Genomic DNA, 25,762 nt, shown 5'->3' with positions numbered 1-25,762 from the left:
AGCTCTTCCCATGTTCTAGGGCATCAAGATTGGGAGGTGGTGAGCCTGGAGAGGTAGGCAGGGGCCAGCCAGAGTGCAAAGGCCTTCTCTGTCAGCTTTAAGGATTTGGGAAATGTGGGTGCACTTACTTAATTGATACTTGCCAACTTGTACACTATACCAGCAGCGACAGATGCACGCTTGTAGGCAGAATTAAACCCAAATAGATGTTTTCTTTGGCGACAGTAGTATTTTTTTTTAAAGATTTTATTTTATTTTTGGGGCGCCTGGGTGGCTCAGTCACTTAAGTGTCCGACTTCAGCTCAGGTCATGATCTCACCATTGGTGAGTTCGAGCCCCACATCCGGCTGTGTGCTGACAGCTCAGAGCCTGGCTCTTGCTTTGGATTCTGTCTCCCTCCCTCTCTTCCCCTACCCCTGTCAAAAATGAACATTAAAAACAATTCTTTTTAAGATTTTATTTTTTTCCTAAAAAAAACTGCTTCAAATGTTTATTTTTGAGAGAGAGACTGAGTACGTGTAGGGGAGGGGCAGAGAGAGGGAGACACAGAATCTGAAGCAGGCTCCAGGCTCTGAGCTGTCAGCACAGACCACAATATGGAGCTTGAACACAGGAACTGCAGGATCACGACCTGAGGCAAAGTGGGACGTTTGACCAACTGAGCCCCCCAGGCACCCCTTAAGATTTTATTTTTAAGTAATCTCTCCACTCAATGTCGGGCTCAAACTCAGAACCCTGAGATGAAGAGTCACATGCTCTGCTGACTGAGCCAGCCAGGCGCCCCCACAACGGTATTTTTAAAAATAATTTTTGGTAGGGGCACCGGGGTGGCTCAGTCGGTTAAGCGTCCCACTTTGGCTTAGGTCATGATCTCACAGTTTGTGAGTTCCAGCCCCGCATCGGGCTCTCTGCCCTCAGCACAGAGCCTGCTTTGGATCCTCTGTCTCCCTCTCTCTCTGCCCCTACCCCCCTCGCACTCTCTCTCAAAAACAAGTATACAGTAAAAAAATAAAATAAAAAGAAAATGCTTTTTGGTACATGTTCTGCTACCCTGTATGGTACACCTAACCCTTTAAGAACATAGATGTTACTTGTCTAATCCCTAGAGGTATTTGAGTTTGCATCTACTACAGTAATTTTCCTTTTTCCCAATTTTCACTAAGTATACAAATGACATTTTAGAGCCAGTTCACGAAGTTATTAACAACTTCCTCCCTCCCTAAACCGTAGAAGTTCAAGATGAAAGGCTATTGTCCTATTCTTTTCCAGTTCTTGTCTAAATTTATTAATTAGCACTTACATCACTAAAAACTCTTCCTTCCTCAATACTTTTTTTTTTTTTTACCTTCAGCAATGCAAACCAGGTTTTTGCTTTCTGCAAGTAATTTCTTCATTTATTTATTTTTTCTTTCAGTTAAAATCTTCATCTGCATGTAGTGTTCTGTGGTTCCAAGAACCTGAAAGAGAAGGGCAAATCTCTCTCAAAAATGTCAGTGATCTTGGGGATGTCTTTTAACAATAATTATGCAGAAAGCTTTTCAAATCTACTGTGCAGAATTCTGCCCAAAGAGATTATGTGCAGAGAGAAATCTGGTGGCATGTGTACTCATTCTTTCCATTTGAATCAAGTTCTGACTGGTGAATTTCATTTTTGAGCCCTTCACCTTCAGGAATTTTAACTAAGGCGTACCTCTTAGGAGTTGAGGAGGATGCCGGTGTCCTTTGGGGTCATGGAAAGTATGTACTACTAGATGGGGTGGTTTTCCCTGCAACATTTCTTAATCCAGCACATTCACGGAGAGACCATCTACTCGAAGTGATAAAGGAACTTTATTTCCATCTTGGGAGAAATAACTTGGGTTTATCGCGTTGTGGTTCTCGTCAGCTGTGGGCATTCCCATCTTCAGTTTTTCCCCGAAGGCTGCATCTGGGTAAGCAGAGTCCTTAACTGACCTGGCCTTGGAGGCCGGTACCAAGATGACATCCCTATAAACACTGTTATGTAAAGAGACCTCTTGCTGCTAGGGTAGAGACTTGGCAAATTAAAGAGAACTAGACTCCTCCCTCCTCCTGAAATATCCACAGAAGTTCAGGGTTGAAGGAAGAAGCACCATAAAAGAAAAATAAGTGGGAACTAGAAGGGAGAATCTCTGCTGTTACATTGAAGTCTCTGAATTGATTTCCAAATTCTGAATTCATTCTCCGTGTCTCAGCTCAAGTGCTAAAGTATAAATGGTGCCCCGTTAAGCCATTCCTCTGCTTAGACCTCCTTCATGGACTTTCCATTGCACCTTGAAAAACTCTGACTCCTGGGGCACCTGGGTGGCTCAGTTGGTTAAGTTGGTCTGACTCTTGATTTCAGCTCAGGTCCTGATCTCACAGTTTCGTGAGCTTGAGCCCTGCATCGGGCTCTGCTCTGACAGCGCAGAACCTACTTGGGGTTCTGTCTTTCTCTCTCTCTCTCTCTCTCTCTCTCTCCCTCTCCCTCTCCCTCTCCCTCTCCCTCTCCCTCTCCCTCTCCCTCTCCCTCTCCCTTTCTCCGTCCCTCTTTCTCTTTCTCCTTCTCCTTCTCCCTCCCTCTGTCCTTCCCCCTCTCCCCTGGCTCATGCCGTCTCTCTCTCTCTCTCTAAAGAGAGAAAGAAAGAAAAAAAAAAGAAAAAAAAAAGAAAAAAAAAAAAAAGAACCTGACTGCTCACCAAGGCTGTAGCCAGTGTGACCTGGCTTGTAATGCCTGCTTCTCCTCTTCCTGCTCACCACATTGGCTTGCTTTTTTCTTCTTTGACCTCCCAGACACCATATCTACCTCAGGGCCTTTGCCCTTGATGTTTCCTCTTTCTGGAATATATTCCATCTACATTTAAACATGGCTGGCTCCTTTTTATATAATTCAGGGCTCAGCTCAAATGCCACTCTGGCAGAACCTTCTCTGACCACCCTAATGAGTCTGCACCCCTAAGTCACTCTCTAATCTAATACTTAGTTTTATATCTTTCATGGTATTGACTATTACCTGATTTTGCTTGCTTGCTTATTTTTTTTTCCCATTATGTTTTTGCTGCCACTGGAATCTAGGTTTCATGAGGACAGGGTCTGTCTTGTGTATTGTTACCTCCTTAGAGGCTAGACTCCTGCTTTGAGTTGGTTCTTAAAACATTTGTGTTGAGCAAATGAAGTCTAGGAATGCAAGATCTACTTTGCTACAAGGTTGTATTTATTTAGTAAGTAAGTCAACACTATACTTAGTGTGGGGCTTGGACCCAAGGTCAAGAGTCACATGCTCTACTGACTGAGCCTGCCAGGGCCACACTTCACTATAGGATTTTAAAGTTCTGCATAACATAGTTTTTTCTTAATTTCTTTGTACTGGCATTTGCAGACGATTGTATAGCTTGCAGTCAATGTGGACATGCAGGACAGCTTGCCTTTCTGTGCCTCTGAGGTCTCCAGTGTCCAGCCCTGGGCTTCACCAGAGAAAGCTCTTGCCAGGGCTGGTAGGTAATGGCTTATGGTGAAGCTCTTTTCTGGATCTCCTTTCCCTCAACTGTAGAGTGAGGGGTTTTTATTAGTTGACTGCAGAGACTTATTTTTGTTTTTGGGTTTCGGGTCCCATGATTCAGTCGGTCATATGAAGGGAAATGAATCCCACCCCTCCTTTTTCCACAGAGCCTGATTGACAAATGAATTTAGGAATATCCCTTATCTTTTCCTGTCTGGATCTCTTGGAACTTGAAAAGTTACTTAAAGTGCACGGGTTCAGGGCAGAAAAGGGAAAATGGTAATTTCCCTTCCCTCTGGAAATGGCACTGAGAATAGTTCTTGAATGAATGAAGCATTCCATGATGTCCAAAAATAGATAAATACTTGAGATTGCAGTTTCAGAATATCTGCAGTTGTGAGTTGTGACTGTTCTCTGCTGGCGAAGTACCTAGAGGTTTATCTTTTTTGCTGATTCTATCAGAATTTTGATCACCCTAATCGTGTGCCACTCATTTGCAGAAAGCAGAATCAGGGACAGAAAGTGATTCTGTGCCCAGCGCATTAGGGCAGCAAGCTAGGGTTCGTTTGCTATATTCTAAAGTGATTAACTTCTCCCTTTTTGATTGAATCTTATTTATTTATTTATTTATTTATTTATTTATTTATTTATTTAGTAAACTTTACACCACTCATGGGGGTCCAGCTCCCCACCTCCCAATCAAGGGTTACACACTCTACCGACTGAGCCAGCCACGCGGCCCCCCCCTTTTGATTAAATATTAAAAGTATAAAGCATATCCAGCAGTGGGATAGGGATCTAATATGTGGAAATCATTTTGAAGAAATCATATATTTTAAGTTTATTTATTTTGAGAGAGAGAAGAGGGGAGGTGGGGAGAGGGAGAATCCCAAACAGGTTCTGTGCTGTCAGCACAGAGCCCGACGTGGGACTCAAACTCATGAACCTTGAGATCATGATCTGAGCCAAAATCAGAAGTCAGATTTTCAACCAACTGAACCACCCAGGTGCCCCTAAAAGAAATAATTTCTGCCCCTAGAAGAAACCAGTGCCACATGATGAGTTTGTGGGGCAGGTGGCGGGGGGGGGGGGGGGGGGGGAAGAGGTTGTTTTTGATTGTTTTCCTTGTTCCCTACTCTCTTCCATTCCTTACTAAGATGCATGTCAAGACTAGGCTTGGGTGCCAGTTCCAGAAAACTCAAAATAATAATAACAAGGTCAGGGCTGGTGGGGCAGCCAGCCTGGTGCCGAGGATCCTGACTTGTGTCCTGTCGCTCTCATGGCTCGAGGTCGTGATGCAGGTTGTGGCATCACAGTGGCATTCCATCCAGCAGGACGGACAGAAGGAAAGAAGGAGTGGAGGTGTTCCCTTCAAGACATTTCCTAGAAGTTGCACTACTGTTCCTATCCTGGGACCAGAAGCTGGTTGCATGGCCATACCTAGCTGTGGGGATGGCTGTGTGCCCAGCAGGAAAGGGCCAGGCCTCTTACTGAAGAGGAACAGCACAGATAATGGGGGAAACTGGCAGTTTTGCCACAAGACGACTCAAGTCTTGGAGGGAGTATTGAGCTGTCAGTCTAACTGGCAGGTTTCTCACCTTGCCGCTTGGTGTACCTTCAGGTCTGGCCCAGGTGATACGCAGAGCACAAACTTGGATCACATGCCACATTACAGTTGTAGGCTTCTAAATCATCTGGAATTCCCAACCATATCGTCATAGTTACTGGCGGGTGAATCTCTGGCTTGTGTTAGAGGCGGTGGCTAAGAATGTAGGCTGTGGAGCCAGACAGCCTGAGTCGAACTGCAGCTCTCACATTTGCCTGCGGTGTGCCCTTAACATCTCTGGGCCTTGGTCTCCACATCTATCAAAGAGTAAAATGGAAGTATGTACCGTGGAGGGCTATTGGGGCGATGAGGTGACCTGATATGTGTAAAGCACTCTGAGCATCATTTAGAAAGTCTCGTGTGTAGCTCTCACTGTCACGGATTGTGTATTAATAAGTGGAAGGAAAGACCCAGGAGAACTGGGTAGGGCACGCTTTCTGCTCCATTGTAACGTTCTCCTATCTCAGGACTCCTGCTGCTGTAACAGATCCGAAGAAACAGCGGGGCTGATGGGTATTGTTTTTGCATTCCAGATCACTTCTCTCCAGAGAATGTCAATGACACGGCCAAAGAAACATGCTTAAATTGGTTTTTCAAGATTGCTTCCATCAGGGAACTCATTCCGAGATTGTATCCTTTTTTTTTTGTCTGATGGTTTTAAAGATAGGCTGAAAGAGTTGCACCACTAATAGAAGCCATGTGATGGGGCGCCCTGAAATTCCTGTGGAAAATTTGGTCCCGTTACGGTTACCAGCCTGAAAATCCAGGGCCAGCTACATCGTCGAAGCCTTTGGACTCCTCTCTCCCCAAATGGTGTTCTGTTTTCTTACTTTGAATATGATGCCATGTTCCAGGCTTTTGTTTCCTAGAGGAACATTCCCACATTAATTCTCTCAATTAAAGTGTTTCATCTTTATGTGTTTTCCCTGGTTTCAAAAACTTGAAAGGAACAGGGTCAGGGTTCCCTGCACAAATGCAAGTTTTGAAGAACAGAATTCACCTTATACACAAACGAATCTTGGTTAGCTAAAGTCCACTCTTTCCCCATAAAGCCTTGATTGGAAATGCTCAAAAGGCAGCTTAAACTTCAGCACGCCACAGTGAATCAGCCTGTAACATTTTCCAAAATTTATTTTAAATAAGTATGAAACTTTGAAAACCAAGTAGGGAAGCCACAAGCCGTTAGCTTAGTTCTCTGGACTAGTGAGAGCCATTGTGCCTCCCTGTCCTGAAGTCCTGCCTCTGTACTCTTCATGAGTAGTCCAGTCTTTTTGCCATAGGGAACAGGCCATCTGGAAAATGTCTTCCTTAATGGAATGTTTTCGTAGTTATGTGGAAGCATCCATCCTGAAATGTAACAAGTTCCTCTCCAAAACGTAAGGCTCTTCTGATATGTCTAGAATCACAACATTTCCAAGAAATCTCATACTTACACTAATGGCGATATGATAGCTATCATTCGCCGAGTTCTTAGCATGTAGTTAATTAGCATGTAATAGATCTAGTGCTAAGCACCTTCTGTGCATTTTCCCATCTCATCTAAATGGAAACTTGTTGAGGTAGAGCATTTTATTTATTTATGCATACTTTTAAAAATTTATTTTTGAGAGAGCGTGTGTGTGAGAGCACAACATGGGGGAGGGGCAGAGAGAAGGGAACAGAGGTTCCCAAGCAAGCTCTGTGTGGACAGCAGCAGGGGCCCGATGTGGGGCTGGAACTCATGAACGTGACACCATGACCTGAGCCGAAGTCAGATGCTAAATGGACCGAGCCACGCAGGTGCCCCAAAGAGAGCATTTTTGTTGGCTGTTTTATGGAAGAGAAGAGTCCAGCTAGGAGAAGTTGGCTGAGTACCTCATGGAAGAATCCTGACTCTGTGTGGTCTTGGCAAGTTATTTAGCATCTCTGGCCCTCCATCTCTGCAAACAAGTCTGTAAGAAGAGGTCTAGGAGGGTTTGTTGAGAGCATGACTGGCCCACAGCGGGCTCATGCTCAGCTCAGTATTTGCTGGCGCTGCAGAAGACAGTGATGAAGCTGATGTCAGAAGCAAAAGTCTTTACCCCTGAGCTGCATGTTGCTCTGGGTTACCTAAGGCGTTGTTTGATGCAGATAATAAACTCCCTAAAGCCAGAGGCTGACTGTTCATGCTCAGTAGTGATGTAGTTTGAGTTTGGAATATGTACCAAAGGTGTTTCTTTTGGATCTAAGGGCACCTGGGTTTAGTTGTTGGGGATAACCCTGGTGCTAAAGAAATAGTTGTTTTGCCTCACCATTCAGGGAGGATGATGCCCAAGGCAGAGGGAAGTGCCATGTCACAGGAGAAAGAAGTAAATCACAGTTCACAGTGATGGGGGATCATTGATGGCAGCCTGAGGTGCCAGGAGCTGGGTGCCAGGATGGAGTGGGGCACAGAATAGGAAGTCAGTGCCAGAGGAATAATAGCTATGGCGAGAATGTCAAGAAGGTCAAGGAGTAACCAGTGGATGGAAAATAACTGAGGGAAAAAAAACTGTTAAATTAATAAAATAAATGTGACCTCAAACAGGCAAAAAAGTAAAGGTTAGACTCCAGCACTGAGCAAATGGTAAAGACTTTAGCAGTGAGTGAATTGTGTCAAGAGAGAAAGACTATTGTTAGGTTGCCTTGGAAAATGCAAGGTTTGGCCTTGGTTTGTCTCTGAAATTGGATTGTTCCCCCCCCCCCCCCCAACGTTTAGGAAGCATATGTACCTTTATCTGTATTTTAAAAGATACAGAGTTTTCCCAAGGGGTATAATGCTGCCCTCTTTTTGTTTCTAACAGGGGGATTTCAGAATGTCTGCCCCGACTGACGTGTATGATTCGAGGGATTGGAGACCCGCTGGTGTCTGTGTACGCGAGGGCCTATCTGTGCCGGGTAGGCTGCGCCGGGTCACTGGGCACTCACACGGGCTGCTCACACGCTCACGTAGGCTTCTCCTTCCCCGGCATCTCACGAGCCACCACAAGAAGGACTTCGTTAGCTGCTAAATTTAGAACACGGCTCTTCCACAGAAAGCACAGCTGTAGGATTTCTCTCAAAAATTAATTTTAAAGTAGATCCACTTAATAACTCTAATTAGGGGGCGTTTAAGGTTATCTTCTTACAAATGAACTGGTTTTCAGAATTAATTATTTCTCCAGTTTTTGCCGGGAAGGAGGCTCCCAAGGCATTTCGGCTGATAGGTAGGTTGCTTTTCATTGAGTTGAAGTCTGCTTTCCTTTTGTCTTGGATTGGATTGTGTTATTGGTTTCTCCCTTCCTACATTAAAGAGTTGGTGCAGGGTGAGAGTGGGTGGGGGCAGCCCAGCAGGGTGAGGTGCTGATAAGTGTCAGCAGCCACGGAAGGCTACAGGCTACAGGCTACGAGAGCCTCTTCTTGGAGCTGCTCTGATGGAGGAGGTGGTCCCGATTGTAAATCACTTAACTTTTTCCTCTCTTAAATTAAAAAAAATTTTTTTTTAATGTTTATTTATTTTTGAGAGACAGGACACACGTGGGGCAAGGGCAGAGAGAGAGGAAGACACAGAATCCAAAGCAGGCTCCAGGCTCTGTGCTGTCAGCACAGAACCCGATGCAGGGCTCGAACTCACAAACCAGGAGATCATGACCTGGGCTAAAGTCGGACGCTTTACCAACTGAGCCATCCAGGCACGCCAGCCTTTTTCTCTCTTAAAGCACCATGAAGCTTCTACTTGAAACTCTTTTCCTTTAGAAAAGTGCAACCCATGGAGAGTTTACAGTTATTTTTCGTCAGCTCCTAGGGAGGCTGAGCTGCTGTCAGCTTGCCCAGGGAGTCCTTGTTAGTCCCATCAGCTTTATTTGCCTTGAAGGAGGGCTTATTGCCCCTGTTTTCTAGGGTCCTCATGAACTGCAGACTTCCTGGAGGACAAAGCTACAGGGCCTCCCCCAGCTCTTGCTGGTGATCATTCATATTTAAAAAAAATTTTTTTAATGTTTATTCATTTTTGAAAGAGAGCACAAGCAGGGGTGGGGCGGAGAGAGAGGGGGACACAGAATCTGCAGCAGGCTCCAGGCTCTGAGCTGTCAGCACAGAGCCTGATGCGAGGCTCGAACTCACGAACCGCAAGATCATGACCTGAGCCAAAGTCAGATGGTCAACCAACTGAGCCACCCAGGCGCCCCAATCATTCATATTTTTAAATCAGAATGGTGAGAACCGGTAGTCTTGGACCGACGTCCTTTCCAGGACATCTAGCAAATGACAGAAGCCCTGTGGTCTCAAGTGTCACAAAGAAATCAAACAGTCGATGCCCTTGGAATAAATAGCAAACATCATTATGAAGGACACTTTTTATAGGTCTGCTCCCTAATACCTAAGAAGGAAAGAAAACACTTCTCATTTAAGGGCAGCATACTCCCCGTTGGTAACAGAGGCTAAAGCGTTGATGCATTGCCATCTACTTGAAACTTGGGTTGGAGTTTTTCTTACAGGAGTATCAGGTATGTTTCCTAGAGCTTCGGCTTTGGAATGTATTGAAGCTTGAATACTCCTTCTGAGTCAGGGTTTGTTGAGGGCCTATCATGTGCAGAACACTGTTGGGTCCTGTGGGGGAAATGCCGGCTTATCGTCATTTGCATATCTGCACTCCACTGCCTTTCCCTTTTTGAACACAGCACATTATTCAGACTTCCCTTGACATCTGTTGAATAATAGAGTAATAAAGATCTAGTCACTGTGCTTATTAATGAAGATGATTCTGGTCGTTAAAGAGAAATAAAAAAGGTGGAACTACGCGTTCTTTGCAAATCCATTCAGTTGTAAAGCTTGAAGTTTAAAGTTGCAAGGTTAGGGAAGAGATATATCTGTTTCTGGCATTTACAACGGCAGATGCAACTTTAAAACTTAGTGACAGTGAAGAGAGACTGCAGACCTAACCCGGGAAGACCGGTGACAGAATGCAGTTGATCTGTTGAAATGATGTTTGTTAACCCAGGTTTTGCCTCAGTTGCCTACGTTGGGTAGTTACTAAGTCTTTTGACATAAAAGGGACAGCCTGTGCATCCCTAAGGGTTCTTGCAGTCACAAGCGGCAAAAACCCAGTTCATTCTATTTTAAGCAAAAAGGAGGGTTTGTTGGCTCATGTGTCTGAAGGATCTCGGGGCAGTGCAGGCATGACTAGTTCCAAGGGCCTTCAGAGTGTCACCAAGAACTGTCCTCTCCTTCATCACTCAGCTCTGCCTTCATCTGGGTTGACTTCATTCTGTGCCTTACTCAGCAGCTCCAGGCTTCCATCCTCCCAGTGGAAAGAGAATGCCTTTTCCTCAGAAGTGTGGGCCAGAGCCTCATGGCTGACTCTCAGTGGACATGTTGGGTCACTTGTCCCTCAGTAGACCAGTCATTGTGGCCATGGGATGAGATCTGCCACCTGAGTAAGCCCGGATCTTTGCCTACCCCTGGAACTCAGGGTAGGATGGGTCCAGCTTCTCCTCAAACCTAATGCTGTAAGAGGGAGGTTTGCTTCCCCAAAGATAAATCCAATTTGCTGATGCCAGAAATAGGGAATGCACGCTAGGCAGGCGGAAACAGCAGGTGGAAATCATGTGCTACTACCCTTGCTACTCTGGGTAGAAATCTTTTAGACCCAAGCAGATTTCCAAGCTGCTCATTTGTCTTGATGGAAAGAAAGAAATAAAACACAGAAAGCAGTGAGTGGGTAGGGCGTGGGCGGAGCTCAAAGCTGTTTATTAAAGGAAAGTATGATTAACTCCTCTGCTAAGTCACGGCCCCTTCAGCTCATTGCTGTTGCTTGTTCACTGGGCCTTCCGTAACTGTTGCCTAACAGATAATTACTGCCTTTTCTACGGTATGATTAAGTGGAAGGGAAGACAGTAGAACACAGTAGAACTGGATCTGATGTTTGTTAGTATTTTTTTTTTTATCTACTGCTTGTCCTTGAAAACCTCAACAGCCACGGAGCTGCCCTTGGAAGTCAGCGCCCCATAGATCGCGCATGATTCTTCTCAAAGGGACTCTTCATGGTCTCTAAAAAATATCATCATTGTTCATCTTCATGACCTTGAGTAGGGGGAGGTGAGCGGGCGGAAATCTGTCCCCGTTTGAGGAAACCGGGTCCCAGAAAAGCACCTTCTCCTACAAAGTTGTTTTGTGCTTAAGTAGCAATTGGAATTGAGATGTATCCGAGAAGCTCAGTTGAAGAAACATTACGATGCTTTTGTTTTATTTTTTTATTTTTTTTTTAAATTTATTTATTTTTAAGAGACAGAGAGACAGAGTGTGAGTGGGGGTGGGGCAGAGAGAGAGGGAGACACAGAATCAGAAGCCGGCTCCAGGCTCTGAGCTGTCAGCACAGAGCCAGATGCGGGCTCAAACCCACCAACTGTGAGATCATGACCTGTGCTGAAGTCGGACGACGAACTGACTGAGCCACCCAGGCGCCCCACTATGCTTTTGTTTTAAACACATGAACTCCCCTCCATAGCTTATACCTTCACTTTTCCATCCAATCCCAGGGCTCTGGCTGCCTTCTCTATGATTAGCAAAATTTTTCAGCTGGAATGTTCCACTCTTTTTTAAACAATGAATGCAGGAGCCAATGGGTTATAGCATTGTTCTACCACATGCTGGTCTTATATAAAATTGCTTAAGATATGTTGAAAAAAGCTTGTCTGCTTCCATGACTGCCCAGCAAAGAATGAATCTGTAGGTTTTCACAATGCACTGGTGAAATCCCAGCTGTCTCTCTTATACCAAAGTCTTTTTTGCTTCATCTAGTAAGTGCGGCCACATGTGTGTTTCTTTTTTTTTTTTTCTTTTGAGAGGAAGAGAATATTGTATACACAATCCTGAGGGTACTTTCTTCCTTTGCACTGTATTGATTTGTTCTCTTGGTCATCTGTTCAGAAATACATTCATTACCTCTGGGAAATTGCAAAGATGATTACTGCAAATGTTGCCTCTTTTTCATTAAAAATAGCTTCTGTGGTTTTTCTTATAAAAGTATGCATGCTTATTGAATAAGAAAACAGATAAGCAAAAAGAAGAAAAATTAACTTTCTGGACTCAATGCCTACATTTATTCCTGTGTCTATTTTTAATTTACAAAAATGGGATCCCACCGTATATATTATTTGCAACCTGTTCGTCCAGAGTCAAGGTAGTTTTCTTTTGGTTGGCCACAGGTGGGGATGGAGGTGGCTCCACATCTGAAAGAAAGCCTGAATAAGAACTTCTTTGACTTCCTCCTCACATTCAAACAGGTAAGAGAACACTGTCGGAACAGCTAATTGATATAACAGTTATATGATCACAAATTCACAAAACCCAGTTGGATTTCCAAGTTGAGATTGCCTTAAAGCTCTTTAAATGTGTAAACCCCACAAAATTGTACTCGCGTTTGTTACAGATAATTAAAATGTGTTGATTGTACTGAGGAAGCGGGGAGAATTAATATGCATGTGTTAACAGGAAATGTCTCTAGTTGATCAGCCTTTCTTCCTCACATCTGCTGGCTCCATTTTTGTCAGGTTACTTCTCTGCGCGGCGTGCGTTCCCAAAACAGCTCAGCTTGGCGGCATGGGAAACTTTCTGTGTGTTTTTTCTAGTTTAAAAAAAAAAAAAAAAACCTGAGAAACCAGGCTATTTCTCTTGAGGCCACCCAAATGCTTACAAGTATGCATTGTGAGTTACTTACAAGTATGCAAGTAAGTCTGTGAGTTACTTGCTCTTCGTTGATTATTATTCCCCTCGTTTTCTGAGTGTTTATTTGGTCTCCTATAGATTCATGGCGATACAGTCCAGAACCAGCTGGTGGTCCAGGGAGTGGAGCTCCCATCCTACCTGCCCTTGTACTCACCTGCCATGGATTGGATCTTCCAGTGCATCTCCTACCATGCCCCCGAGGTAACTGCCAGGTGGCTTCGGTGTGAAGTTCACACAGGAGGAATGCTGGGGCTCCCCTCCCTTCCATTATGTTGTCACAACCTCTACACCATGGTGCTCGGGAATGTAAACAGGGCCCATTGATAATGGCCACAGCAACCCCAGTGCTACCCAGCCGTCTCAAAGGGTAGGGCTCACTATGGTGGCTGGTTCTGTGCTCAGCACTTTTCCTTGGTTGTCTCATCTAACAACTCTGGGAGGGAGGCTCAGAGAGGCCAAATACCTCTGAAAGGTCACGTACCTCAGGTCATGGTGACTGGACAGCAACCCGTAGAATGTGGCTACGGGGCCAGTGGGTTTCATTGCTTCTTAGTTCACTAAACTTCATGCCCCCCTTTCGTGTTTACAGTAATCTAAGAAGTTGGTAGAACAGGTAACAGTTGCCCCGTTTTACAGAGGGAAAGTGAAACTCAGGTAATTGCATTTATAAGATTTTTTTTCTGTTCCTTCTTTTTTTTTGGTCTAATCAAAGTAGCATTAGGAATTCAAGTACAATCAGAATACTAGCAGAAATATTCTTTTTCTTACCCAAGACTGAGAAGTAGAACACCAGTTCTACTTGGCCTGGTAACTGTGGTAGATGAAGCTACTTCAGCAGATGGTTCAGAATTTAGTCTGTGGGGAGAAGGAAGAAGGGGTCTTGCTACGTAGTGGAGAGCACTTGATACATAGTGGAGAGCAAAATTCAAGTATACCTCCCTTTTCCTGGAAGCTGCAAATACCTTGACAGCCATAAAGAAAGAGATAAAAGGATATGACTTTGACTAAACAATCCCTCTTAAAGAATATTGCAGAGTGGGGGTGCCTGGGTGGCACATTCAGTTAATAAGTGTCCCACTTTGGCTCAGGTCATGATCTCACAGTTTGTGGGTTCAAGCCCACATCAGGCTCTGTGCTGACAGCTCAGCTGGAGCCTGCTTCAGATTCTAGGTCTCCCTCTCTCTCTGCCCGTCCCCTGCTCATGCTCTGTTTTTCTCTCTAAAAAATAAATAAAAATATTACAAAAAGGGGGAGGTTATCACGTAGGGGAGCCTGGGTGGTGGCTTGGTCTCTTGGTTTCGGCTGAGGTCATGATTTCATGGTTTCGTGGATTCGAGCATGGAGCCTGCTTGGGATTCTCTCTCTCCCTCTCTCTCTGCCCCTCCCCTGCTGGCACTCTATCTCTTTCTCTCTCTCTCTCTCTCTCTCTCTCTCTCTCAAAATAATCAGTTTTTTAAAAATGGGCTTAAAGTTTCAATTAAGCAAGATGAATAAGCTCTAGAGATCTGTACAACACTGTACCTGTAGTTAACGATACTGTATCACACACTTAAAAAATGTGTTAAGAGGTAAATCTCACGTTAATGGTCTTACAACGGTAAAATTAAATGTAAGGGGTGCTTGCGTGGCTCAGTCGGTTAAGTTTCTGACTCTTGATTTCGGCTCAGGTCACGATCTCATGGTTTGTGGGTTCAAGCCCTGCGTTAGGCTCCGTGCTGAACTTGGAATCTGCTTGGATTCATTCTCTCTCTCTCTCTCTCACTCTCTCTCTCTCTCTCTCTCCACCCCCCCCCTTTGCCCCTCCCCCACTCATACTGTCTCTGTCTCTCTCAAACAGTAAACTTAAAAAAAAGAATAGCACGTAGAAATAATTGGACAAGTGCATAAAGACACAGGCATGCACACGTACATCCAGGTGTATGGGTTCGTGCTGGCACAGCATTGGAAGCTGTCATCACAAGGGATTGGTTAGATTTGGGGATCCATGTAGGTTCAATGGGATGTTGCAGGGCCTATTTAAAACGATGGAAGACCATGATGAAGATCTGTACATAATGATGTAAGGGTGTTCGCAATAACCGGTGTGTCCAACAAGGAGGCTACATGTCTTGCGGTGTGTATTCTAAGTGGTAGCATGGCCTGGTGTTCACGTTGGGCCCTGGAGTCGGGGTGCCTGGGTCCGAATCTCAGCTCCATTGCTTCCAGCTGTCGGGACAGAACAGTCAAGTCACTTGTCCCTACCTAACCGCTCTGAGTCTTTTTTTTTTCATCTTTGAAACGGAAGCGTTAATTCCTGTTTTGGGGGGTTTTTTGCACAAATCGAATAGGACAATCGATTTGCGTTGCTTGGTGGAGTCCCCCACTCGTAGCACTGGAGTGTTTGTTGTGTTTTCAGGACTGTGGACATGATTTTTATATCTGTATGAGAGAACTGGGGAGGGGGCATGTCAAAATAGCACCGGAAGGTGAGATTTTGTATCGTCTTAACTTCCTTTTCTTGGCCTGTGTTTTCTAACTTTTTTTTTTTTTTTTTTTTAATTTTTTTTTTTTTAACGTTTATTTATTTTTGAGACAGAGAGAGACAGAGCATGAATGGGGGAGGGTCAGAGAGAGAGGGAGACACAGAATCGGAAGCAGGCTCCAGGCTCTGAGCCATCAGCACAGATGCCCGACGCGGGGCTCGAACTCACGGACCGTGAGATCGCGACCTGAGCCAAAGTCGGCCGCTTAACCGACTGAGCCACCCAGGCGCCCCAACTTTTTCAACCAAATATAATGCATTACTTCCATTTCAATTTTCCTGAATCCTGAAGTATGAGGAGAAAAAAAGGGGCATCTTAAATTTCAGGTGACTTTTTTACCATTAAGTTGATTTTAAATCAAGTCAATATGTATGGAAGATTGAAAATTTGCTGGTCGATCTCTGTGATTTCGGGAGTCTCAGCAGCCACACCGTGGCCCAGGCTCCTGGGAAGAGGTACCGCAAGCCTGACTAGAAGGAGAGGCGCCCCCACCTGTTCAGTTGAGTGACTACAGCCTGTGAGCAGGCTTGATGGGTTTGAAAATTTGAAAATGGGAACACTGTTTTTTTTTTCCTCCTTATTTTAACGAAAAGGACAAATCGGATTAAAACAAAAGGTACCTGTCATAAGGCATTCTTCCTTTTATTTTAAGCACCAGTAATCTCAAAGGATGGCGGAAGCTGGGAACACAGCTTTCCCAGGGAGTAAAACTCTAGGAAATCATTACTGTGCCAGAAGAAGTGATTAAAAAAATTAGGTCACCCGAATAATAATAAACTCTGATTCTTCGGGCACTTAAATACGGGACTTGCAGCATCACGTTAAAAAAATGTTAATCATTTTCAAAATGCAGAAGAATCCATGTCATTGTGGAAGGTGGTGTTGAAAATGGGTGTGTCTCATGCCTAAAAACTCTGAGTGGCTGGGATGTGTCATTTGGGACATTAGGCCATGCCTCCCAAACAGGGGGTTGTCAGTTTGGCCGAAAATATACAGGGCAGGCAGTAAGATAGGGGACAGGAGAAATGGCTTCAGCCATGAATATCTACCATATGAAATTTCAGATTGAAATCCAAAAAAAAAAAAAAAAAAAAAAAAAAAAAAAAAAATCATTATTTAGAAAGACTTTTTTGTTGTTTGAAGACAGGATCCCTGCCCCCCATACAACTGAAATAATATTATAGTAAGTTAAAAAACGGACTTATGCCCTCAATTTCAGGCACATTCTGCATGGAAAAAAGTAACCATCTCTTAAGATCTGTTTTTGGGCAGTGAAAACAAATTCCTTGGTAAGCTTTTCATCATTTTCAGTAGCTTTTCGTTTGCCAGAGGTGGTATGGGAGGTGTAGAAGGAGAAAGTTCTGGTCCCTGACATGAGTGGTGGGTCTTGTCTGACAGGGAATCCATGTGGTCCCTTGCTAAGCTGTGCAGTGCGGTTTGTAAATGTTGGATGAATGAAGAGGAAAGTGCATCTTTAGAGGCCGGACAGGCAGTTGGGCAGACCTGGGTTCAGATTATGGCTGTGTTGCCTTGGGCTCCTTGATCTCTTTGTGCCTCAGTTTTACGAGCTGTAAAATGGGGCCAACGCTAGAACCTTCCCTGAAGGGCTGTCATGAAGTGACCGTGATAATACACATCAGTGCGTGGCCAAGAGATAGGGGCACCAGGCAAAGCAAGCAGCTACCACCCTTATGTTTGGTCTCTACGGGACTCACTGAGGCAGATGGGGGTCTGGGCTGACCTGCAAGTCAGGAAACAAGTAGGGGGCGGGTTCAGGGAGTAAAGGAATGGCCCAGGGAAGGAACTGTACACGTAGAGGCAGGTAAGAGGCATATTAAGGAGACCAGCATTACTGGAGAACAGGGAGAAACTGGGCTGGCTGGATGTGGACCGGGTTACAGAGTCGGCGAACGTGGTGTGGTGGAGATCAGGCCGAGCTTGAAGAACTTCCATCAGGAGGACGATGGGAAACAAGCAACACTCAAACCTCAGACTGGCAGGTGCAGACCAGGTGGATGAGAGAAAGAAGGGTTGGTAAGCCGCGGAACGGGAAGGAGAAGATTTCTATAATCAGAAAACCTTAATAAAAATACATATACTGGAAAGAATTTGGAAAAGACAGGTGAAAAGGAGAAAAAGAGCCACCTAAAATCCTGCCGTGTTAACATTTTGATATGTTTCCGTACTCATATTTCTCTGTCCACTCCGGTTCTTGCTCTGTATTTTTGTTTTAGAGGTAAGGATTTTGTGTGCGTAATTTTGTGGTGCTTTTCCCTCACTTCACATCAGAACAAATACCTGTTAAGTTCTGTGACCCTCAGTCATGTCATGAGGTGTTCAGAGTCGAATTTGTTGGATGTGAGGAGTGGAGGTGGGAAGTGAGTCAGAGATGCTAAGCCCTGGAGCCCTTCACATAATCCCCTTTTCCTGAGGCTCTCTGGGTGCCAGGCCCTGTGTTAGTTCCATTGCCTGGTCTGTCTTCCTCACGCTCGGCTTCCCGAGGCTAGGTTTTGTTGTTATCCCTGTGATACAGATGAGGCCCCCGAGGCTTACAACTTGCTAAGGTCACACCGCTAGAAAGAGTCAAAGCCATGTAGCCATTTTATCGGTAACTCTGAACTCAGGAGATCTCTCAACTCCTAAACTCTTTCTAGAAACTGCTGTTAATGGCTATACCTGAGGAGGGATTTAAAGGCCCTAACAAACTGACCCATGGGACTGTTACCTAATGGGCATACTACGAATTGCCCTGTAAATTCTCTAACATGTGATGCAGCTGGCAGTGCACATGTAGCACTAGCCTTGGCCATTGCTGACTTCTGCCGAAGCGTATAGGCGTATCACTTTCATTCTGTTGAATTAGGAAAAAATTGCCAGTGAAAGAGAAATAATATGAGAAATTAAAATTTCCTCCTTGTAATGTGTGGGGTATAGGATTTCTTTTTATTCACTTTGAAATACTTTCTTTGAGACTTGGGCTGGCGGGGGAAGGGACATAAGATCAGTTTATGATTTTGCCCACCCATTACATATTTGCTTCATTCAGAGAAATAAGGAAAATAGGATACGTATATATTCAATCTATATATATTTTTTAATGAAGCAGTACTTGTAAACACTGATTGGAAGGTTATGTAGCAAAAGCAGAAATACAAATCTGGGAGCACTCTTAGCTGCATGAGAGTTGCTCTCAATTTAGAAAGCTTTTAGAAACACGGTATTGGTCCAACTTCTTTTGCATTTCCTGTACTTTTGAAGTAGGTAAATAACCCTCATCTGGAGATGACATTAAAAATCCAATAGTTAAATAAGATGGTGGTTATATAAACTCATATATATTAATGAATTGTCACAAAGATCTCCCCTTTCCCCGCAATAAAGCGTGAACAGAAAACCTGGTGGAATAGTCTAGTTAATGGTATTCTACCAATGTCAATTTCCTGGCTTTGATAATGCAATTGTAGTTAAGTAAGATGTCACCATTGCTGAGAGCTGGGGGACAGTTACCCAGGACCTCTGTTATTCTTACAATTTCTTATGAGTCTGTAATTGGTTCAAAATAAAAAAACTTTTTTTTTTTTTTTTTTAATTTATTTTTGGGACAGAGAGAGACAGAGCATGAACGGGGGAGGGGCAGAGAGAGAGAGTGAGACACAGAATCGGAAACAGGCTCCAGGCTCCGAGCCATCAGCCCAGAGCCTGACGCGGGGCTCGAACTCACGGACCGCGAGATCGTGACCTGGCTGAAGTCGGACGCTTAACCGACTGCGCCACCCAGGTGCCCCAAAATAAAAAAAACTTTTAAAGTGTATCAGCAACAATCGGAACAATAATGTTCTATGTGTGGTAGGGATTCCTCAGCCATTAAGAATAAGGTAGATGTGTGGGTACTGACATGGGAAGAGGGAGGCCCATGCTAGATTCTTGAGTAAAAAAAGCAACTTGTGACCCCAATGTGTACAAGATTATTCGTTTTTATAAAACAAAAAATCCCAAGCTGGGCTTTTACAAAAAAAGCTATATATTCACAGGGTATAGACAAAGGTCTAGAAAGATAAACACCACACTGTTGACACTGGTGATTTCCTAGGAAGCGGGAGTTAGGAAAGAAAGCGTTCACATTTTACTTACTATAAGGTGGTATGGCTTAAACTTTTTTTTCCATAATCATTTCTTATTATAGTGTTTTTTGTGTTTTTTTAAGTTTATTTGGAGAGAGAGAGTGGGAGCAGGGAAGGAGCAGAAAGAGACAGGGAGAGAGAATCCCAAGCAGACTCCGTACTCTCAGTGTGGAGCCCGACCCGGGGCTGAATCTCACGACTGTGGGATCATGACCTGAGCCGAAATCCAGAGTTAGACGTTTAAACCGACTGAGCCACCCAGGTGGCCCCAATTTTTATAGTTTTTATGAAAAAACAAATACACAAATAAATGTAGGGGCCTTCTGAGTCTCCCGTGTCCTCTAAGTTCTGATGTGTGTGTACGAGCTAATATGCTGAGCTGCACATTTTCATAGTTTATCCCAGCCAATAGGCTTGTTTCGATCTCAGTCTGGTTTGAGCTATTGTTCCTCTTGTTCTTGCCAAAGATAATCAATCCTGTCACTTCTCAGAAGAAATGTATAACCTCTAACAGACCTGCCTGAGATCCATATCATTTGGCTCCGTGGACACTTGTGGGCATTTTCTATATTCCTATATTACCACAGAGCTTTTAAAAATTTTTAAGTTACATTTTTGGATACATTTTTAATGCATTTGTATCCTGTGAAAAAGAGAACTTTTGACGCACTTGTCTTAATGGCCAGGATGTTTTGTCCATATGTTGGCATTTGCCCTAATTCATCTTGTCAAAGGTAGTGGGCCAAGAGCTCGTGTGCGTGCACATGGGTGTGTAAGAGAATAAGCCACATGAGGGCATGGTTTTCTGATTTCCTCACTGCCTTGTCCCCAGTGCCTAGAATACTACTTAGTGTCTTAAAGTTTCTCCATAAGTAGGTATTGAATGTGTGATTATTTGTGTGTGTTGGGAAGTATCAGTCTGATAATCCCGTAGAATCTCTCTTTCTCAATCTTTTCCAGAAACCACTTTGATACTGGTCTCCAAGAATGACTTTTCAAGTATAAATATCCCATGAGAGGGTTAGGGAAGCCACTTGTGACATTGGCAACTTTATCATCAGCTAAGATGCTTCTGACTATAAGAAACAAACACCTAACTGGCCCTACAAAAATAATTCAGTGTGTTCTCTGACACAACAGGTAAAGGCCGTGGGCGAGGCAGGTTCTGTCCATCATCCTCAGATAGCAAAGTGGCTGCAGCCGTTACAGTCATCACATCCAGACATGGCAGCATCCAGAGGCAGAAAGATGAGGAGGCTTCAGTTCCTTGGGTTCCTGTTTAAGAACAAGGAAACCTTTTCTCATGCGTCAATTGTATAAATCCCCCATTAGCAAAGGGAATGAGACCACTGTGATAGGTTTGGATCTGTGTTAATTTGCTCAGGCTACGTTTTAATCCCTTCTGACTGTTATAACAAAATACCACAACTGAGTGACTGATAAGTAACAGGTATTTCCCACGGTTCTAAAGCTGGGAAGTGCAAGATCAAGATACCAACAGATTTGGTGTCTGGTGAAGGTCTGCTTCCTGGTTCGTAGATGGCTGCCTTTGCTATGCCTTCATGTGGCACAAGGGAGCTTTCTTGGGCCACTTTTATAAGGGTATTAATCCCATTTGTAAGAGCTCCACCCTCATCACCTGATCACCTCTTAATATCCTCTCCTTGGGAGTTGGGTGGTCATTCAGACCATAGTACGTTGCCCTAACAGACTGGATGGCTTAAACAAAAAAATATATATTCTCGGGGCTCCTGGGTGGCTCAGTTGGTTGAGCATACAGCTTTGGCTCAGGTCATGATCTCTGGTTGGTGGGTTCGAGCCCCGCTTCAGGCTCCGTGCTGACAGCTCAGAACCCGGAGCCTGCTTCAGATTCTGTGTCTCCCTCTCTCTCTGCCTCTCTGTTGCTCGCACTCTCTCTCTCTCTCAACCTCTCTCAACCTCTCTCTCTCTCTCTCTCTCTCTCTCAAATAAATAAACATTAAAAAATTTTTTGTTAATGTGTGGAAAATTTATTTTCTCACAGTCCTGGAGGCTAGAAGTCCAAGATCAAAGTGCTGGCAGTGTTGGTTTTTCATGAGGCTTGCACTGCCTTCTCACTGTGTCCTCACATGGTTGTTTCTCTGTGCATGTGTGTTCCTGGTGTCTCTTCCTCTTAAAGAGACACCAGTCCTGTTGGATTAGGGCCCCACACTTTGGACCTTATTTCTCATTATTACGTCTTTAAAAGCCCTGCCTCTAAATGCAACCACGTTGGGCTTTAAGGCTTCAACATAAGAATTTGGAGGGGACCTAATTCAGTCCATAACAGCACCTAACCTGATATTTGTGGTGCAGAGACAGAAACCTGAATGAAATCAGGGTTCTGGGGTACAGCCAGTATCTCCATCATCAGCTTTTACCTTAATTATTCAGGCAACACTAGGACACAAAGGGACACATCTGGAAGGGGTGCAGTTGCACTAAAGAAAACTGGGGGCCAGAATCCTACAAATCTCATTTCCACCACTTACTAGGAAGTGACTTAAAGTCAAAGTATCTGAGCTTGGACTTTCTCTTCTGTGAAGTGGGAATGACTTAGGTGGGCCTCCCAAGGATACTGTGAAGCATAAACAAGAAAAGGCAGCAGTGGTGCTTAGCTGGGAGCCTGGTGAGCACTCTTTCTCCTTAGTTCTACTGTTGACCTTGTCTGTGCCATTCAAAACCTTACCCAAACCACTGACCTAAAGGATACCTCTTCCATTGATTTTTCTTTTTTTTTAAAGAACAAGAACTCTTTGATTAGAAATACGTAATTGTCTTAAGATAGCTCTAAAGCCATTAACAGTATTCCAGTGAGTAAAACATTTACTTCCTTTTGGAGGAAATATATGCCTCAAAATTTGTTGGGAGGAAAAGTGATGAGGTTAGCCTTTGGTGCCAGGCTGCCTGGGTCACATCTGGCCCGCGGTAGCTCTGTGTGTCACCTTGGTGCAAGCAGGCCACTCACTGTTACATGGCTTGGTCTCTCACCTGTGCAGTGGCAGAATAGAGAGCCTGCCTCCTGGCTGGTTGTGAGAGGGGGGATCATGAATGCGGAGTGCATCTCACCATGGACAGTGGGCGCTAGCAAATTCTCAGTGAAATGGGGAGGACCTGGAGGGGGACGGTGCATCACAGGAGAGGTGGGGAGTCAAGAAACTTCCATTCTCATTGGTGTCTAGTGTTCAGGAGACCCCTCACCGTCCTGGGGTAATCTTGCACATGTGATGGTTTTTTTGTTTTTTTTTTTTTTTTTTAACTTTAAATCAGTTTATTGACACAGTAACACAACACACTTGCCTTCCTGACACCCCCACCCCCCTCACCCAATCTAGATCTCTCCCCCCTTCCTCCCCCCTTAGGATGAGCTGTTCAGTGAAAACAGAAAAGGGCAGGCCACTTCTACACCCCCAGTCCCACCCCTAAGCCCTATGGGGCAGGGTCTCAGGCTCTACTCAGAACCTGTTGAGAAGAGGGGCAGTCAGCACTATGTTCGGCCAGGCAGAGGCATCCAGTCCCTAAGAGCAGATTCCCACACAACCCCCAGGCCCTGAGTTGCTTATTCCTCATCCTCTGGCAAAGGGGGAGGAGACCCAGGCTTCACCAAGTCGGGTGACTGGTCCAAGGCCAATTGTTGGTAGTTGGTGAGACTGGATTTGAGCCCAAGTGTGCCTGATGCCCTAGGGCATCAGGGCCTGGGGTCTTACCCATGATGTTTAGTGCCATACAGTTGAACTCCTCCCTGCCCCTGCCCCTGACTCCCTATCTTCGCCAGACACAGAGTTCTGGAAATGGGCATGTGGCTACATCTGTTTTAGAGTATTACTTTGGAGATGTCTTTGTGAGAAATGTCGTTTCGGATTCTCCAAGTTCATGATTTTCATTATTATTTTTAATTAGGCCCTGCTAACTGAGATGATGGAGAGATGCAAGAAACTAGGAAACAAGTAAGTATTTTTAAATTCATAAAGCATGGGTCTGGAAATGGAAGTCATTTGTTTTTGTTGTGTTTTGTTTTGGTTTGGTTTTTGAGCTTGGCATGCTCACGTGGGCAAGAGGGTCAGCAGAGCGCCAGGATGGCACAGAGGTCGGGAAACTGGAGTCTGATCGTCTTCCTGTGCCTGGCTCTACTCTTTCTCAGCTTTGTGAACTTGGGTCACTTACTTGAGTTCTCTGCCTCAGTCTCCTCATCTGTAAAATGGGTTTCATAATAGTCCTTTCCCCATGGGGCTGTGGTAAGTGGAAGGGTTGAGATAAATTCCATCTTCCTGTCTTCCAGGCACAAGAGGTTCCCCTCTCTTTTCCCTTCTGTGGTAGATGTCCCTAAGTCACATGTCCCTAGGTCCCAGAACAGTGCTTTTTGTAAGAGATGGGGGTATATATTTGCAGCTTGGATCAATATTATTACTTGATGTTTAGTTTTATTAGTGCACCATGCTCATTTTGCATCTGTTTAAATGGATGTGATTGCTTGCTGTCCGTCAATCCAGCTAGCCAATTCAACATTTATTGAGTTCCAAATAAGTACAGAACACTGTGTTAGTCTCTAGAGGTTGCCTTTTTACTCCAGCCTTTTAAAATTCTTTTCCAGCCTTACCTTTAAAGAGCTTTCATTCATCCTTCCCAGCAACATATGTGCTTAAAATTAAAGCACTTTTCATTAAGAGGAAGTTCTTCTGACATGGGGCACTTGGGTCTTGCAGCGCCTTGCTGTTGAATTCCGTGATGTCCGCTTTCCGGGCCGAGTTCATCGCCACGAGGTCCATGGATTTCATTGGCATGATTAAAGAGTGTGATGAGTCGGGTTTCCCCAAGGTAGGCTCTTGACCACATGCTCAGTGGGAGAACAGATAGGCACTGTTTACCCGACAGCTCTCGAGGGAGAGGGTGCTGTGTGGGGGTTCTTGGGCCGACAGAGAAAACAGGCATTGTTTCCGAAGAACATGCTGGAAGGTGAGTTAGTGATTGGGATTGTTAGACACGTGTAAGTTGCTGCCAGTGAGTCCTAAGTCTATCAAATTAGCTCGCTGTGAAGTATTTAGGAAAGGCTTGGGCTTCCATCTTTTAAAAATGTATCTTCACTCATGATTTATAAAAAGCTCTGTCCACAAGAATGTTGTGTCTCATGAATCAGAGCAGTGCACAGAGCCAGCTCTTTGTTTTGAGTGTCTCTAACTTGCATGTAGGGCTGCGGTAGAACTTCAGGAAGATGTTGGAAGATTAGCCATGAGACGAGCTAAGGGTTACAGCCTTTTTTCTAAGCCTCAAGGTGCTCTGATTTAAAATCTCCAGTATTGCAATGGTTTGCTATTCTTTTTTTTTTTTTTTTTTTTAAGCATCTTCTTTTTCGCTCACTGGGGTTAAACTTAGCCTTGGCTGACCCTCCTGAGGGTGATCGACTCCAGATTCTCAATGAAGCTTGGAAAGTTATCACTAAGTTGAAGAATCCACAGGTGGGTGACCATTCAGACCTCAGATAGACTACCTTTTGTCCAAGTCTGGCAGTAAATTCTTGGTTTAAAAAAAAGATATCTTCACTAGTCCTACGTCTGGGTTTTTATTTCGTTTTAAGAAATAATACTATTTAAAAAAATTTTTTTTAAATGTTTATTTACTTGGAGAGAGACAGACCGTGAGCTGAGGGGGTGGAGGGGAGGGGGCAGAGAGAGAGGGAGACACAGAATCTGAAGCAGGTTCCAGGCTCTGAGCTGTCATCACAGAGCCTGACATGGGGCTTGAACCGACGAACCATGAGATCATGACCTGAGCCAAAGTCAGACCCTTAACCGACTGAGCCACACAGGTGCCCCAAGGAATGATACTATTTTAAATTATTTTCGTTAACCTATAGTGGAGAATTGATAACTCTAAAGATATATTTCTTTGATTTTTCTATCCTAATTATGTCTAATTCTTTAGGCTTCAAGATGTAGTAAAAGCGTAAAGTGAGAAAAAATATTTGAAACTTTGAAAGACCTCTGCTCTGACTTAGCAAACAGCATCCAAATGCAGCTGTCTTTAGTATTTGGATTTGAAAATATCAACTGAGTAGGATATTCTTAAATGGAAGCTCAGCAGTCAAATGTATAATTAGCAAAAGGGAATTCTAATTGTTGCCCCTTGGACGGAGATGTGGAAAGATGGATCCACTGCTGTTAGGTGCTGGAACAGTATGCAGCGATGGCCATAATCTTGTAGAGTTTGGGTTTCATGTCTCACCATCCTCATGGGCGACACATCAGCAAGTTACGTGGCCGCCACTGGGTAAATGGCCCTGCCTGTCTTCGGCTGAAGGACC

General features: G+C 44.4%; 1 protein-coding gene and 1 long non-coding RNA gene across 8 annotated transcripts in view; one reads left to right on the top strand and one right to left on the bottom strand.

Annotated features, from left to right (window-relative positions):
- VPS35L (VPS35 endosomal protein sorting factor like) overlaps positions 1-25,762 on the top strand; it is a 118,088-nt gene that overhangs the window by 38,958 nt on the left and 53,368 nt on the right. For 6 of the 7 annotated variants that reach the window (XM_042922492.1, XM_042922493.1, XM_042922491.1 and 3 more), the window contains 8 exons: positions 5,636-5,732; positions 6,431-6,478; positions 7,904-7,997; positions 12,284-12,361; positions 12,882-13,004; positions 23,365-23,411; positions 24,168-24,279; positions 24,801-24,917. In XM_042922492.1, the coding sequence (XP_042778426.1) occupies positions 5,636-5,732; positions 6,431-6,478; positions 7,904-7,997; positions 12,284-12,361; positions 12,882-13,004; positions 23,365-23,411; positions 24,168-24,279; positions 24,801-24,917 (716 nt within the window). The remainder of the gene's footprint in view (positions 1-5,635; positions 5,733-6,430; positions 6,479-7,903; positions 7,998-12,283; positions 12,362-12,881; positions 13,005-23,364; positions 23,412-24,167; positions 24,280-24,800; positions 24,918-25,762) is intronic. The other variant, XM_042922497.1, reaches the window with a different exon arrangement.
- Positions 12,430-13,156, bottom strand: LOC122210065. Its single transcript, XR_006197903.1, has 2 exons — positions 12,958-13,156; positions 12,430-12,702 (listed from the first exon to the last, which is right to left on the bottom strand). It is a non-coding gene; the product is annotated as an uncharacterized LOC122210065 (long non-coding RNA).

The sequence above is a fragment of the Panthera leo genome, chromosome E3, assembly GCF_018350215.1.
Source record: "Panthera leo isolate Ple1 chromosome E3, P.leo_Ple1_pat1.1, whole genome shotgun sequence".
NCBI lineage: Eukaryota > Metazoa > Chordata > Mammalia > Carnivora > Felidae > Panthera > Panthera leo.
Note: the sequence above shows the minus strand (reverse complement) of the source record. Positions and strands in the feature narration are given on the sequence as shown.